The 16,422-nt window shown below is 48.4% G+C and overlaps 1 protein-coding gene across 2 annotated transcripts; it reads right to left on the bottom strand.

Annotated features, from left to right (window-relative positions):
• Positions 1-301: 301 nt before the first annotated feature.
• On the bottom strand, positions 302-16,346 carry LOC116497559 (solute carrier family 2, facilitated glucose transporter member 5-like). Of its 2 annotated transcripts, none has more exons than XM_032201378.1 (12): positions 15,219-16,346; positions 8,641-8,739; positions 8,002-8,162; positions 7,393-7,517; positions 5,244-5,396; positions 5,031-5,156; positions 4,602-4,789; positions 4,157-4,267; positions 3,854-3,955; positions 3,378-3,453; positions 2,209-2,336; positions 302-1,584 (listed from the first exon to the last, which is right to left on the bottom strand). In XM_032201378.1, the coding sequence occupies exons 1-12, from the start codon at positions 15,273-15,275 to the stop codon at positions 1,348-1,350; spliced, it is 1,563 nt and encodes a 520-aa protein (XP_032057269.1). In that variant the 5' UTR covers positions 15,276-16,346; the 3' UTR covers positions 302-1,347. The 2 variants fall into 2 exon arrangements, with proteins under 2 accessions (XP_032057269.1, XP_032057268.1); XM_032201377.1 differs by lacking the exon at positions 15,219-16,346 and adding an exon at positions 10,290-11,917.
• Positions 16,347-16,422: the final 76 nt, after the last annotated feature.

Below are 16,422 nucleotides of genomic sequence, written 5' to 3'. Positions count from 1 at the left end.
CCATGCACAGGGCAGCAACCTTGCACAACAATTGTGTAAATTTCCACATGTTAAGTTATGCAGCAATGAATCCTCAAACCCCTTAAATAAATACTTAAAGAAATCCTCTGTTTTTATCAGCATGCCATTTGCTTTCTTCCGTGGGCCAGCATCAGTCCTTCAGCCTCAGCTTTTGCAAACCATTTTAGCCTTTGGGTGGAGCTGTGCCCTTAGGGAACACAACAGAAGGAAACCAGTAGTAGGACCAAGCTCTAAACCCTTTGAAGACTTCTTCAAGAAGGTTCAGGTACCCAAGAGATGATTTTTTTTTTGAAAACTAACTTTAGCTTTTCACATTGAGTTTCTTAAAGACAGGTTTGACCATGCTAGGAAGCAGACCCTGCCCTCCAGTCGTTGCACAGGCATCCATCAGCCTGAGTCTGACCCCAGGAGCATGGCACCGAGGTTCTCACTGAGCTCAGGACCATCTCTGGGGAGTGAACGAGCAGCACCTGCCTCATGCCTACAGAGCATGGATCTGGGGGTCACTAAAGGATTAAGAGAGGGACTGCCACCCTTGGGCAACTGAGGTGTAAACGCCAGAGAGTGCAGTGAGCTATTTCCAAAGACTGGAGTGCTGCTGGAACAAATGGTTATCAACCAGCTGTGAATAAGCATCAGACCACTGGAGGACTCCTAACCTCAAGAATAAGGCTCGGGGAGGACTCGATGGCAACAGCTGAGGGCTGAGATGTGAGGGAGAGCCTGGTGAGCAGAGCGGGGTGAGATTGAGTGATGTGTATTCCTACTTTTATGGTCCTTTGAAGCACACAAAAGGACAGTAGGGGACAGGATCAACACTGCTATCAACCCATCTAGCAAGGCATCTCAGCACAACTGCCTCTCCCCTCAGAGAATACCAAGCACTGAAGAGCTGCCATCACTTATTCTGGACCCTCAGCTACATGAAGGAGGAATCTGGTGCACTCCTTGCACGTGACTGACCAAAACCCAGCCCAGGTGCTGGTTTGTGGCACTTGTGATGTGTCAGGACGTGAGGGACATACATCGTACTGCGGCATCAGTTCCTTGATGGCAGGAACTGAGCTGGCTGCGGGCATTGCCCTTTCCTTGCGACAAATAACCAGGAATGGGGAATTTTCCTCAGCAGTGCTGTGCCGTGAAGCAGGGCGGTCCTGCTAATCACTCACAATGAGAACACTCTTTAAGACACAATAATGGCTTATTTAGAAACTCTTGCTGTAGGAAGTGTGCAGAAAGTCTGGATGAAAGATCAGTATCAAGCCACATTCTCCCACTGAGCAGGTCCTGAAAAGTGCCTGGGCCAGGCCAAACGTTGGTTTGTGTTCACAGATTGGAGCTATTGGAGATTTCTTTCTTCTCTGCCTGCCCAGCTTGGATAGTGTGGATATCCATGAGCTCTTCTTTCTCCGTCTGAATCTCCACCTTGTTCCTCTTGGCCATGATCTTGTTAATTTCCATGAAGGTTTTGTTCTTCGTCTCAGGAACAACAAAGAAGATGTAAACCATGGTGACGAGGCATATGGCACAGAAAATGAGGAAGCTGTAGGCTCCAAGTCCAGCCTAGAGCAAGAAAAGAAGACTGAGCAAAGGCCAGGACAAAACCCCAGATGTATACATGACATGATTTGGACATGCTGAACCCTGTATCACCTATGAAAGGCAACCACAGTGGTGTGCACGTACTTTAAGTTGAGCAACTGGAAGCTAGGGGTGGTTCTGGATTCTGTCTCCTGATATCACCGCCATGGATTTAGTGGAAAAGGTCTGCTACATAAATCAAAGTAAACTCATCAGCTCCCCCTGCACAGGCTAAAATCAATCAGTTTATGGGTCGCAACTACTTGGGATCAGTCTGAACGGGTGACCTGCAGGTGGCTTTCTGAGACATCCACCCCGCTATGGAAAATGGGGAATTTGCTGTCTTTTCTATGGCCCTGAATTGAGAATCAGACATTCATATGGAAAAATAACGTTATTTTAAAGCATTGCCCAACAGATGTGACCAAAGAATTGCTGATTAACATCACTTTGTTGCCCTTTATCTGTAATACCCCTAATCCTGCTTGCAGGTACTGGCAACCAACCTGGGCAGGCACAGTGCCCAGGCTTAAAAAGGCTCTCTGTAGGAACAGGGGTGAAGATACTAATTTTAAGCTGAAGGCCTGTCCCATCCCCTGCTCTTACCTCCATGTAGAGGAACAAGAGCCCCACAGCGAAGTTGCACAGCCAGTGCACGGACCCACCGACCATGAAGGCAGCCGGCCGGGATGACTGCAGGAACATCTCGGTGATCATCACAAAGGGGATCGGGCCTGGAAGAGAGTCGCATATTTGTAAATCCCAAAGGCAATCCCTCACTCTGAATTCCTAGATTACATCGCTTATGTCAGTAGCTTACTAAACAAGTTGTGTTTAGAAACGTCTGATAAATCCAAGAGGGAAATCAAACAAAAAGCAGGGCAGCTGGCTGACTTGCCTAAGCTCACACACAGCAGTCAGCCTCTTCGCTCTCCTATGGCTTTAACCACGAAAAAATTGTCAAGACTGATAAATGTGAAATGCATCTCCAGAGAGCATCCTACAAGCAGCATCTAAGCAAAGCAGTGCTTCTTAAAAATAGAAAAAAAAAAAAAAAAAAAAACAACACAGCATATGCAGGTGCTGGGAAAACAGGTGCTAGTGGAACAAGCCGCCAGGCTCGCTCACAGCACTGCCCCCTCTGTGAGGTGAGGGAGCAGGTACAGATAACGTTATCACAACAGGGGTCAGCATACATGGAGAAAAGAGAGGTTAAATGTAATTCCATCTACTAGTGAAACCTCAACAGGAGTCTCCAAACTGCATTGCTGCATCCACCAAGGACCTGGCCAGGCTTTCCACACTGAACAGGCAACTCGACTGCTTTCAGAAGCTGTCAGATCAGGCAACAGCCTTTCCAATATCCTCATCTACAACACCAACTCCTGGCTGCAAAGTGACCTGTAGTGCCACACATGTACTTCGAGTTGTTCTAATTCAATTTGTTGCCCATGGATGCAAGCATGCAGAATCTCTGCCCAGCCGCTGGGACTCGGCATCTCAGCACAGCTTTGCTCCGGATCTAACGGGTGCATCCCAGGTATGATGAGCACAATCATGCCTTGCTTTTCCTCTTGAAAGCTGGATGCTCCCCTGCCCGTGGACAGAGCCCGCTGAAGCATAAATCGAGCTGACTGTCAGCAAGGTGCATGGCTGCACAGGGGAAATGCAATCTCCCCTGGATCAGCCCCACAAAGCTTTTGATGTGAAGTTCAGCATAATACTTGACTTAAACCAAATTGCGGAGGAGACTGGGCAAGATTATGTGTACTTACTGGCTCCAATAGCGTGTCCGATGATGTAAAGAATGACACACACTATGCTGAGGTAAGACATCCAGGAGACGGTGTTCTGTGAAGGATTTAATCACAGGTTAGAGCCGGGTCCTGCCTGGAAGTCAGCAACACACTCAAGGCACTATTCACAGTGAGATTTGAAGGATTTTCTAAAGCAGTGTCCTCCTCTGTTCCCAGCTATGCCCCCACAGACATACCTAGCCACTAAGCACGTGGTCCATGTAGGATCTTTGCTTCCAACAGATGGATGCAAAGGTATGAACACGATGTGCTGGGAGAGGTATCCAGCCAAGCAGGACTGTAGCTCTTGTTGGGTTTACTTTAGGCAGATCTACAAGTACTGAGATCTTCGGTACTGCCCCCCTCCCAGAGTGCAGAAACCAGTCCAAAACACACCAAGGGTTTGTTCCCCAGTAAGTCCCAGGCCAGGCCTACCGAGCCCCTCAGCCACACACCTGGAGGTTGAGCGCCAAGGTCAGCACCGCACAGGAGCCACAGCACAAGCCAAAGCCAGCGAGGAGAAGGATTCTCCTCCCTAAGGACTCCACGATGAAAACCTGGAAGAGACAGAAAGGGATGAGAGACCAGATCCCTGGGGCACAGCACTTCATTCCAGCAAATTTTATTAAGGTGGTATTTAGCAAGGGACCATGCAGAACACGTACTGCACGAAGCATCTCATGGTGTAAGTGACAACCTCGGTCACACATCGTGAGAGCGGACAAGTGAGAACCCAAAGAGCCCCAGCAGACACTTACAGCGAGGCAAGTCATGACGACGTTGATGGCACCTATGGACACGGTGACATACTGCACGTTATTGGTTTCCACACCTGCTGACTGGAAGATCCTGTCTGCGTAGTAGAAGACCTGCGGCAAAAACCACAGTTGTGTTTATATGTGGCCAAAGGCAGAGCACAACAACCCCATCTGGGCTCCTTCTACCTCCTGGAACTGGTGCACAGGAACCCCCAAATTATTTCAGAACTGGAGATGTTGGTGTTTAAATCCAGGAACAAGCATCTTACTCCAAAAATATCCAAACCATCCTTGCAGGATGCTGGACTCTGGACCACGTGTGTGCTTGGCTTGGCACTGGCCCAGGTGAACTTCCCATAACATCTTACAGAACCAATGTCCCTGATGAAGGGGGTATTTGTGTATCTCATCCCGTTACTGCTCACCCCTCTGCCTCCCCACTCACCGCATTAACCCCCGAGAGCTGCTGGCCCATCATCATGACAACAATAGAGATGAGCTGCCAGCGCAAGCCCCTGAAGGCGCAGAGGGTGAGTACAGACATCTGTCCTTCTTCCTTTTCTGACTGGTCTTCAAGGCGCATTTCTTCTATCTCATCATCCACATCATCCCAGCCTCTCAGTCTCTGCAGGGCTAGTTGGGAGAGGAAGGTGAGTTACGGACTCCAGAAAGCTTCCCTGCTTCCAAGCACAGCAGCACAACACAAACAAAGGGATTCAAATAAACAGAAAAAGAAGCAAGAATCCCATCCACCAGCAACACATCAGTGAATAATTTCACACTCTCCTGCTTCATTGTTGGCTGCTGGCAGCCACATCCCACAGCCAGACCTATCCCATTCCACCTCCCCTTCCAGTAAAGGATGGTGCTGTACCTTGTCGTGCTTGCTCTTCGTTGCCCTTCTGTATCAGCAGATATCTGGGACTTTCAGGGAAAAAGGGCAATGTGAGGAGCTGAATTACTGATGGGATCCCCGTGAGCCCCAGCAGCACAGGCCAGCCTGCAACAAACGTGACAAGATGCTAATGACTGGGAGGAATCTTTCCCCAGCAGAGCCCATAGAAAACTTCCCAAGCCAGGATTTTACCTTCAGCATTCCCAAGGATGCTGTTGAGACCAAGGATCTGAGCTATGAGGATCCCAATGGTGATGAAAAGCTGGGGCACAACCCCAATGGCACCTCTCAGATTTTTGGGGGCCATTTCTCCCAGGAACATGGGAACCACGTTGGAGGCCAGACCTGGTAGGTAGAGAGCAATGTTAGTTATGCAGCTTCCCGACCTCAGCACGCTGAGCAAAGTGTTTTTAGGAGCCTGAGAAGGCTGAGAGGAGCTCGCCTACAGAGCTGGCAGACAATGTGGGGGCTCTCAGTGTCCCTTCTTCACCTTCCTTAAAGCAGCTCCCTCCCAACACGGGGTGCAGAGGACTTCCACAGAAGACACGCAGAGAAACTGGGCGTGCTGCTTCCCATTTGGAATCACAATCAAAAGGTAAGGGAGGAATTGCCACTTGCTTTCAGCAAGAAATCAGTACTCAAACAAGCTGATGCAAGGGTGGCGGGATGGGACCCTTACTTGCTCCTAGAAATTCACAACTCCATTAATTGCTCTGTAACAGTTGGCAGAGAGCATTGATGGGCTGAGATTTCTCCTACAGGTAGCATGCTGGAGCAGGTATTCCTGTTCTACCAGCACACTGAGGACAGGTTGTTTTACAGAGCACAACATTGTTAGCTGTAGTAACCCCTGCGAGCTGCCAGCTCCCATACTTCGGCTGTAAATCTTGGCATGTAAACCCTAAAGTCTTGAAGTCAAATGACCAAACCGCTCTTATCTTCCATTGCTAACAAAGTTCCTAGCATTCACACACTTGGGGCTAGAAAGGAGTTCAAGATGTTATCTGAAGGCCAAAAGGCATAGAAAAAAAGAATACTAACACAACTAGAAAACATTGTAAAACTGAATTCAGGAGGTGGAGTGTCTGATGTTGCCACTACAACCATCCTTAAAAAAAAAAAAAAATCAAAAAAAACATGCTAGCAGTTACTTGTAGTCTGGTGCATTCAATTAATGGTGGCTTTTTAACTGTTCAAAGCTATGCTGATCAAGCCCTGCCACAGAGGGGCTCTCGATGCTGCTCCCAGCACCAAAGCTGCCCCTTTTGCTGGGAGGAACCATGCCTGGATCCTGAGAGAGCCCGAAGCTGGCTTGGTCCAGCAGCTTCCCTTCCCTCCCCATATGCAGCTTCCCCACTGCAAGGTCAGGACAGCCAGTCCTAACTCTTCTGTCAGCAATAACTAGCTGAAAGGAGGGATCCCTCTTTGCAGATCCCTCTGTAGCAACTCGGAAAAGCAAAGCTAAGAGCAGCTGACAGGCTTACAAGAGTGAAAAGTCAAAACAAAACCAGCCAGACCAGACATTTCCTGCCTTACCTCACTGGTTGCAATCGCGTGTTATAGATAGCATTGTTTTCCTGTGCCAGTTTGTTTTCTCACTTTATCCACAGAGGATATCCAAACTCACTAATAAATCATGGAGCACGTCAGCCTCGCTAAGCCAAAGCCAATTACTCAGGTCCGAATGTTGTCAGGACACTTATCAGCCTGCCTTGGCAGGAGCCCAGCACAGCAGCACGTGGGGCACCAGCCCTTTGACACTTCCTTGGTCCACGTTACTGCAGCTCCAGCACCTCACAGCCGTCCCCTGGGCTCCCCAAGAGCCTTGCAGTAAATCCTGTGGCCCTGCACCCTTTACCCTCGCTCAAATATTTATTTTCCCCTGCAAGAAGGACAACCAGTTCCAGGAATGGATCTGGCATTGTCTTCCATGACTTGGGCTTGGAAGGATTACTCTGTTTTTTATTATGTTTAAAAAGAAAAAAAAGAAAGTGCCAGCCTATCTGCTTTAAGATGTCTGGGAAAACTGATTATCAGCAGCAGGTTTCCTGGCTGATGGTGCCCCGGAGCCAAGCAGACGCTGCCTGTGGAAGGCAGCTGCAGCTACAGACACCTCCTCTGTGCAGCCCAAACCCCAGCCCCACTGCCCTTGCCTATTAGAGGTCTCTGATGCTTCTGCAAACTGCAGATGAGAACCATTATTCAAGCAAGTGCAGAACTGCTATGCAATCGTATGGCTAAAATATGCTACCTGTGAAGCCATCTATTGGGGAAAAAAACCTTTACATAGCCAAGAATATCATATTGTTGCTCTCCTTTCATCATCCAACCTCTCACTTACCAGCATAAATCCCCATGATCACACGTGAAAGGATGATTACTTCGAAGGTTTTGGCTATCTCTGAGGTTCCCATAAGGATTGCAGCAGCAATGGAGAAAAGGTTGTTTATCAGCAGGGTGCCCTTTCTGCAAAATCATGGAGAGACAGACAGAAATCAGCTTATTTTGCTAAGGAAGCTGCTGGGCCAATATCAGATAGACCCTCCCCTGGATTACACTGCCCAAAACTCAAAGGACTTGCCATCCCAAAGACTAGCCAAAGAGAAAATGGGGATTGTCTCATTTTCCCTGCAGGGAATGAAGAGCAAGCTCAGGAAACCTGAGCAGCCGGGGCTGGAGCTGCACCCAGCTCCCAGGGCTTTCCCCATGGCTGTCCACCTGGCTCAGGTCCCAGGGTGGCCTTGACCATCCCCAAACCATATCAGCTCTTCTACTGGTGAGACACCACGTTCCCAAGCTGCTAATCACCACCCCATCTGCTTTAGGACCAGGGTGGCGTGATGCAACTGAGCTTCTGATGAGCTTGGCGAGCTGCAGGGACCGGTGAGACCAGCCTTATCTGAACCCAGCGAGCTGCCCCAGGAGGGCGTTCCCCACCTCTGTCACGTACCGGCCGCAGTTGTTGACCAGAGGCCCCACCATGAGGGACCCAAAGAAGCCACCCAGAGGGTACATGGACACGGTGAGAGACCAGAGCAGCGTCTGGAAGTTCTTGTCCATGAAGACCCCATGCCTGTCCGTGTAGGTTTGGTTGTAGAAGTCTTGCATGTACTGGAACGAAACGCAGAGCAGGGTTAGCGGTATGCAAAGCATCTGTGTTGTGAAAGCACAGATCAATCAGTGTCAAACAATCAATGCCATAAAACCTTAAACAAATGCCTTGATAAAACCAGAATGGCTGAGCTGGAAATCAAATGCAAGAGAGGGTTGCAACGGAGAAGCCTGGATTAGATAAAAGTTAACGCAACTTATCCTGCCTTGTTAGATTTAACACAAATTCAGCTGCCTGGCTGGAATTGTCTGCTTCCTAGAAGGGAAGACATTCCTCGTGCCCCATCACTGCTGGGCACAGAGCCCTACCAGCCACGTTACAGCCTTAACACACCCACTGCCAGGTGGTTCAATGTGGGGAGCAGTGTGAGCACCTTAGACAATGGGCATCTGCCCACAAAACACCTGTGATCTAGTTCCTCTTCCACTTCACTGTTTATAAACCTTCTCCTAGGTCATGGTCCGCAGTCCAACCTACCGGGGCTGGAGAATTGATCACAGACACGTTGTAGCCGTACTGGAAAGATGATCCGAAGGCAGAGATCAGCGTTACCAGCGCAAGTGAAAGCGTCATTTTCTGCAGAGAGAACACACAAAGAGCACCTCAGAATCAGGTTTGGCTTTCAGGCATAGATGTCCCTCTGTAAAAATACAGCAAGACCTTCAAGACCTGCCTTCTGTGTTTTTGGCTTCGTGTTACCCTACAAAGAAAGCCCAACGGGTTGTTTTTGTTGTAACTCACTTTGTTCTGCCTGATTTGCACATAATCATTACAGTAATTCACTCTACCGCCCTTTCCCAGCATTGATGGATCATGTGGATGATAAATAATTTTGATGTTATCGTGCTTAAAACACCACCCCGCAGGGAAAAAAAAGATATTGCATGCAATTATTCTTTTTTTGCAACATGCAAATTGGTTAGTGACATAAAGCAGGATGCTGGCATAGGAAGCTTTAAGAAGATGGGGTTTTGCATGAAGTGGCAAAAATCCTTTTCCTGGTCATTTGCTCTGCTTTCACAGGCTGGATCGCTCTGCCCCCCATGTTTCAGGATCGAGCTGGTTATCCAAACACCACCGAAGCCAATGACAGTTTGGCCAAGTAACTCGGTGAGGGCTTGGCAGCCAAACAGAAGGGCAAAATCACCACCCCGAGCAGAATTGCACACCAGCCACGTCCGTACACACACAGTCCTCAGGGTTACCAGCCATGCAAGCTTTCCGCAGCAATTTAGTTGTAATTCCATCCTTTGGCTGGAGACGGCCCTACGTTATTGACTAAGCTGTTTGTTTTTTTTGTTTTATAGCTCACTAATGTGTCTCATATCTGCTGCAGCAATAAAACTGCTTTTCGTTCAGATGCATACCATTTTCTGGCAACATTTGCAGGTTTTTAAATGTCCCAGCACTCAGCCCAGCTCCTGCACGGGGGATCTGACATGGCCCTAACCATGACAGCTATGTCCAAATAGCTGCCAGTGCTCCTTGTAGCCCCCAAATTCTCCAGAAGCTCTAGCAGCTCCCCTGCAGAGATCTGCACGTTAAGGGACTGCAGGAGACTGAAACTCAAGGCAGGGTCAGGAGAAAGCTGAGGCTTCCAGCAACACTTTCTAGTACCAGACTGTTGACTCTTGCAACAGCAGTGAAAAGCAGACTGCCTTGCTGTCATTAAACAAATCCCCAGAGCTCAGAAGAGCCGCTTATGTTAATTATACACATGCCGCGCTTTTAGGAAAGCCCCTGGCATGCAGGAGCACCGTGTTGTGCAAGAACCTACGGACGCACTGCTGCGGGAGGCAGCCCAATCCAGAAATATCCACAGCCTGAAAATGATCAGAAAGTAGGATAGAAAACTTGCAAGAGTAAGATAGAGACGTGCACAGAAAGGGAATCTCACCCCAAAGTTGCACAATAAAGGTTGGCTGCAACAAGTGAGTTAGGGGGGCAGTGCTACGCTGCAGAAAAACTGGGTTTGGGAACGTAAACATCCCTGCTCTGCCTCCAAGACCAGCTGTGGCTACGTAGCCCAACAGATCCCTTCTTCTTCCACCACAAACCCTCGCTTCTCCAAACCCGCTGTGCATCTCCAGGGGAGGCAGCAGTGGAAGCAGAGTCTGCTCACTTACCCCCTTCGTGCCTTCCTCCGAGTTGGAGCTCTCCTGCTTATCCTTGTTTGGCTCCATGTTGGGCTTTGAACCACAGATGCTGAGTACGGACTTTTATAGCCAAAACAGATGACACGGGATGGAAACGCCCTGCCTGGACAGAAAATCCCTCCCGTGACTTTCAAGGAAGTATCCAATCCACGGCCAGCAACATCAGCCCAAGCCCGAGCTGGCTACTGGGTTTCCAGTCCTGTGCGTCTCCTTGTTGTCTCCTCTCCCTTCCCTCATTCAAGTCTGTCACCGCTCTCAGGTGTTCCTGTGCCAGCTCCAGACTCAAAATAGAGCCCAGCTACAGGGGAAGCATCCTCATGTGCCCAATGAGGAGGAGCAGGCTTATCACCAGAGCTGCTGGAGCTGTTCGCTGCAGCACAGGTATGTGGAACAGATGGGGCTGTGGCAGGAGAGCTGCTGCTGCTCCACGCTGCACCTCCAGCACAATCGGAGCTGCACCGCTGCCTGGTGACCACATTCCAGAAAAAAAAAGGGGTGTTCCATGGGAGCAGGGCCCCTAAAGGGCTTCTGCTGTAGGACAGTGATAAACCTGGACTGCACATCTACCCCTGAGCAGAAACACCGCGCCTGGTCCCACCCCAACACAGCCCAGCTCCCTCGGGGCACTCCTGCAGGTTGCAGATTTTTCCTTCTCGGGCTTATTTCTGACAGTGCACAGAACATGCTGTTTGTACAGCAAAGCGTGTTAGTTTTCTTTCTACACACAAGGTGTAGCACGCTGCTGGCTTAGCATTAAAACCACTTACACGAGGAGGCTACTTAGAACAGCACAGGACTGAATTAATGATTAACTACAATTTCTACAGTTGATCAGCAAAATGCAAAGTTCACAGATACCCCAGGCAGCCAGAGCAACTGGAACCAAACCGCGTTGTTATTGGTCTTGCTTTCTTCATCACCCAGATCAAAAAAAAAATGCACCTCTTGAGTCAGAGGTGTTCATGCGACCTGCATGCATGCCTCGAGTGGCCGCAGCCTCCCTCCTGTGCGGTGAAGTCATCGCACACAGAACCTATACTCAGCATTTTTTTTTCTCTTTTGCATGTCCTTGAATGTCTTTTTTGCACCCATTAGTAATTTTTCCCAGGAAGAAGCTTTGCAGGGCAAAGACCATTTGATAGAAATAGAACAGCAAGATGACAGCTGCTGATAGATTTGGCTTTTTCCACATCCTCAACCCCAACCCTCAAGGGATTGTCTTTGGTTTTTAAAATAGCTTTGTTACTATTTACTCTGAAAAACTACCTAATTAGTCTAAGTCGTGGCCTCAAAGAAAGTAAATGCAGTAAGAGCTTAACATCTAGAAGCATCTATAACACTGACAGGTGAAATTCAGTGAGGTAATCCAATTCATGAGCCACAATGCAAATAATATTAAAAAAAAAAATAAATCACAGAGAAACAAGGATTGAAAGAGAGATGGGAAGAAATACCTTCAGCAACTGGTTAATGCAGAGACCTGAGGGGAGAGCAGGAATGGATTCAGAGAGAACAATGCTGCAGGTTCTCGTTGAGCATCACAAGAACCTGCATCCTGCAGCCACCTCTGCCAGAGGAATCCTGGTCAGGACCAGAAGTAGAACACCTTTAAGCGTGTTACTGCGTTAGGTCAGAGGTTGGACTCGATGATCTTGAGGTCTCTTCCAACCTAGAAATTCTGTGATTCTGTGATTCTGTGCAATTTTGGAAGTGCAAACACTGCTCAGTGATCCAGAGTGAGCACGGTAAAGCACTGCGGTGAGTAACATCACGGTTAGCCAGGGCTGGTAATTGCTTTAGCTCATTAGAGAACAAGACGAGAGAAAACATTGAAGAATTCCACATTAAAACTTGGATTTGTGGGCAACATGAACACGCGAGGAGAGCACAAAGGCTTCTTCTCTGCATTACTGGATGACACAGGAGGTCGCTATGGGAAGCTCATGCAGCCATCCAATTTCTGCAGATACCCCAAACTATGTGGATGCCACCAGGTGTGCTGCCCTTCCTCGAGCCCCAAAATTTTGTCTTCCAGGAGCTCCGCACACAACAAGGCAGCCAGGGCAATGCCCGCACAGCGAGGGTGAAGAACGACGCCAGGCACTGGCATCAGGAACATTCAGTTTTACACAAACCTTGGCTGATTCCAGTTAAAAATCACAGGTAATCATTATAAAAACAAAACAACCCATTACCACTGAACAGTGGCTGAATAGCACTGGCTGCTACTTAAATACATCATTTCATATTTTTTGGTAGGGCAAGAAAAATCGAAGGCAGCTAAATAGATACTTTTCCTTTCTTTTCTTTTTTTTTTTCTCCCCATGCCCAAAAGAGCAGATTGCAGGTTCTTCCTTCTCAGGTTTATTTCTGACAGTGCACAGAACATGTCATTTTTACAGCAAATCGTATTAGTTTTCTTTCCACACACGGTGTACCATGCTGCCAGCTAAGTATTAACCACCTACACGAGGAGGCTACTTTGAACAGCACAGGACTTAGTTAACAATTAACTACAATCCCTAAAGTTTATCAGCAAAACGCAAAGTTCATAGATACCCCTGGCAGCAAGAACAACTAGAACAAAACCAAGTTGTTATTGGTCTGTCTTCAGCACCCAGCTTAAAAAATGCATCTCTTGAGTCAGAGGTGTTCACGCGACCTGCATGCATGCCTCAAGTGGCCGCAGCCTCCCTCCTGGGTGGTGAAGTCACCCTACACTCAGCATTTTGTTGGGTTTTTAAGTCCTTGAATACCTTTCACTTTTTTTTTTTATATGAGGTATTGTAAAAGATGAGATGAATCAGAGCAGAAAGTGCTGGTTAGGAATGGTCCAGCTGCTCAGATGATGCTGGTCAGGTTCCCACTGTGCTTCCACGATTACTTGCTGCAGCTACTGATATGAACGCTACGATGCTGTTGGCAGTAGGAATTGATCTGTGTAGCCCTTTGCAGGGGCGGACACACTAACTAGGTGTCAGCTCAAACTGCAAGCACAGCTTGCAAAGCTTGTCGTAAGAAAAATTGGCAAGAGAGCCTGCCCTAAAAATAGGAAGGGGAACAGAGCCCTGCTACTTCGGGACAGTGTGACTCGGTCCCTAGACTTGCTGTCATTTGTCCCTTCCTGTTTTTTTTTTGTAAGCCAACAACCTAAAGACACTGTTTGCTTGAAGATTGTGGTAAATTGGAACCCACAGGACCCACATAGCCCACTCAGTAGTTTTCTGATGGAAACTATTCTCAGTGGCTCACATCCCAAAAGCTTGCTCCTGCATCATGGCCCTACATATCCCTTGGGGGCCTTAATTGAACAGAGATGCAAACCAGAATATTCATTAGCTCAAAGACTCTCATCCTGCCTCAGCATTCCCGTTGAGGGATTGCAGCTAGCTGGCACCAACAGGGATACTTGGAGCTAACTCAGCTTTTCACGTTACCTTCAAAACCCTTCAAAGTACCCCAAAATAAATGGGACAGGTTATAGCTCACTCATAGATCTTGGGTCAGAAGAGGGAAAAAGCTTCATAGGTGACTCGCTCTGCCCCACAGGTGGGGAATTTTGAAGGACAAGCTTCTCATGAAAAATCTCTGCTTTTTGAAGCTAGTGTCATTCTTCTGGGAGCTCTTGGCAGGCAGGCAGCCACTCCAATATCCAGTGATCATATGAAAGAAGACATCTGTCACGGTTTATAAACTCTTTCCCCGAGTTTGAAGAAATAACCTTGTTATAGACAGAAATCAAACAGGACACGTATTTGCCATCAGAAATCCTTCATCAGAGAATAAATATTTGCTTATGACAGTAGAGCACTTTGAATATTTGCCAATCACAGCAGGAGTCTGGCAACAACCTCCCTGAGGTGGTAATTGGCCCTGAGCTTGGGAGATATCAATGAAGGAGGACAGGATTGTGAACAAACTTCTCCTTGAACTTTCGCAGTAATTGCAGGGAAATAACTATTGCCTCCAACCGCTCAGATCCCGTTGGACTTGAACAAAGAGCAGAGCCAACTTCACAGGAATTTTACAGGCACTTTTCTCATTTCAGCTGCCGCACATATTAAGCTTCTTACATCTGCTAGAGCACGGAGTGCGTTTGCCTGGAGGCATTAACCCAGCTTTGTTATCTTCTCTCCTCTGCACTTGTCCACTGCACAATGAGCTCCCATGCAAGTATGCAGAGAACTATTTACGACCAGCTCGACTGTCTGCGCTCAGAGCTGGATCCTACAGAGCCCTGCCACCTTTGGCAAGAGGGGGCAAGCATAATTTAGAGGTGAGGCTTCGTTTCCAGGAGAGTAAATCTGCTGGAGACAGATGCAGCTGAGTGCATCAGCAGTGAGCAGTGGAAAAGCTGTGGTTAGGTTAGGGGCTGGTGATGCTGCTGATGGCAGTGCCTGCGGTAAGGAGCCTCATTAGCAGACACCCCGCAGCACAACACGCCCAGGGACTGATACTGGCAGCCTTTTCACCTGCTCCTTGGGAAGGAACTGCATGTGTAGCAAGGCTAAATCAATATCAAACGCAGCCCTGAGCTACCACTGGCGAGACTGTAATTTAGGTAACAAGTGATTTGCCTGCAGACGAGTTGTATACAGGCAGTGCTTTATTAGCTGCGTCCATGGCTTCCAGGCAATTAAGCAAGAGGCAGACATGGCAGCCTGAATGCCTACCCAGGGTGCTGGATTAAACAGGCACATCCTGCAGATAAACACTGACACACAAGAAGCTCTGCAACTCAGAGGTAATCAAGACCCTGTTTCTGCTGCACAAAGGTAATCCCAGGTAGCATCCTTCTTTCTTTTCCACAGCTACTGTCAAAGGCCATCTCAGAAGAGCCACAATCACCCACACATCCCCCAAATAAGCACAGAGGAGCAGGCAGGTCTGTAAACTTACCGTGTCACGCCCTGATAAGTTGGACTGGGAGCTGTCCGGTCCTTTCTCCATTGGCATGGCTGTGAGATGCAGCAGATGCTTTGGGAAGTGTCAGAATGCTTCGACATTAAAGCTCCACCTGCACTTTGTTCAGCAGAAGCACCCGACCATTCAAAATACCCCCGCTGCCCTCTTGGACCTCAGTGGGTTCACTTTTCCGTGCAGGACAGAAGTATTGACCATGCCAGCCGAGACCTGCCTTTTGCCAGCTCACGCCACCCTGCATCGATTCCTGTGGTTCCCTGTGGTTTTTCACAGGCTACAAGACTTGGGGAATTCATTCAGCCCAGCACAAGAGACATCTTGCTGCTTCTGAGTAGCAGAAGTGATTTGTACAATGCAAATGTTCGCTTTGGCAGCATTAGAGCACTCAGGTCTCATCTCCAGAACAGTTCTTCCTCTTGAGGAGAGGAGATAGTAGTGACACAGCCAGAAATTAGTTTTCCAAGTTCTTCTGCTTTTAGCAACAAGAGATTCATCCTCTGCTTGGAAGCAGATGGTTCATTAAACCCACAAGCTCCAGGTTTCCCAAAGTGAAAGGCTGCCTAAACCCTCCCACACTACAGAACCCCTGGCTCACTCCTGGAGCCAGGGATCACCTTGCACAATTAGACTCATGTCTTGTGAAGAGAAGAAAAGGAAAGGAGGAATGGTATTTTGCAATGACCAAACCAGTGCCAGCAGATGAATGCAACGGTGAGGGGTGAACTCACTCCTGCCTCAGGAAGCAGTGTGGGCAAGCACCCTGCAGCCACTACAGCTTTTTGTTCTTTATTCCCCTCATTTCAAAGCTTGTTCTCTCATTCCATCCGATCTGTCCCTGCATCCCACACCTGCCTCCTCCACACTGACCGCTCTCCTCCACTCTGAGGGTTGATTGCAAACTAGTCCTTAAAATTTTGTTTAAGTGTTTTTTGTCCTCCCCTTCCAACCACCTCAAGTCGCTTTCATCTTTCCTGCCCGGTTGCCCTTCAGCTCTTTCTGTTTAACAAGCTCTGCTCTTTGCAGCCCCAACTTTTCTTTCTTCCCCTCCTTTGGCTCCACTCCTACGGTCCGTAACAGGCAGCCAGCACCCTCCCCACAGCTCTTTCCATCTTGACATCCTTCAAACCTCTGTGAGCTCCAAAGCCCCCCCAGGATGGTTGCTGGAAGCCAGCACACGGCT

This window comes from Aythya fuligula, chromosome 21 (genome assembly GCF_009819795.1).
Source record: "Aythya fuligula isolate bAytFul2 chromosome 21, bAytFul2.pri, whole genome shotgun sequence".
In the NCBI taxonomy this organism is placed as follows: Eukaryota; Metazoa; Chordata; class Aves; order Anseriformes; family Anatidae; genus Aythya; species Aythya fuligula.
Note: the sequence above shows the minus strand (reverse complement) of the source record. Positions and strands in the feature narration are given on the sequence as shown.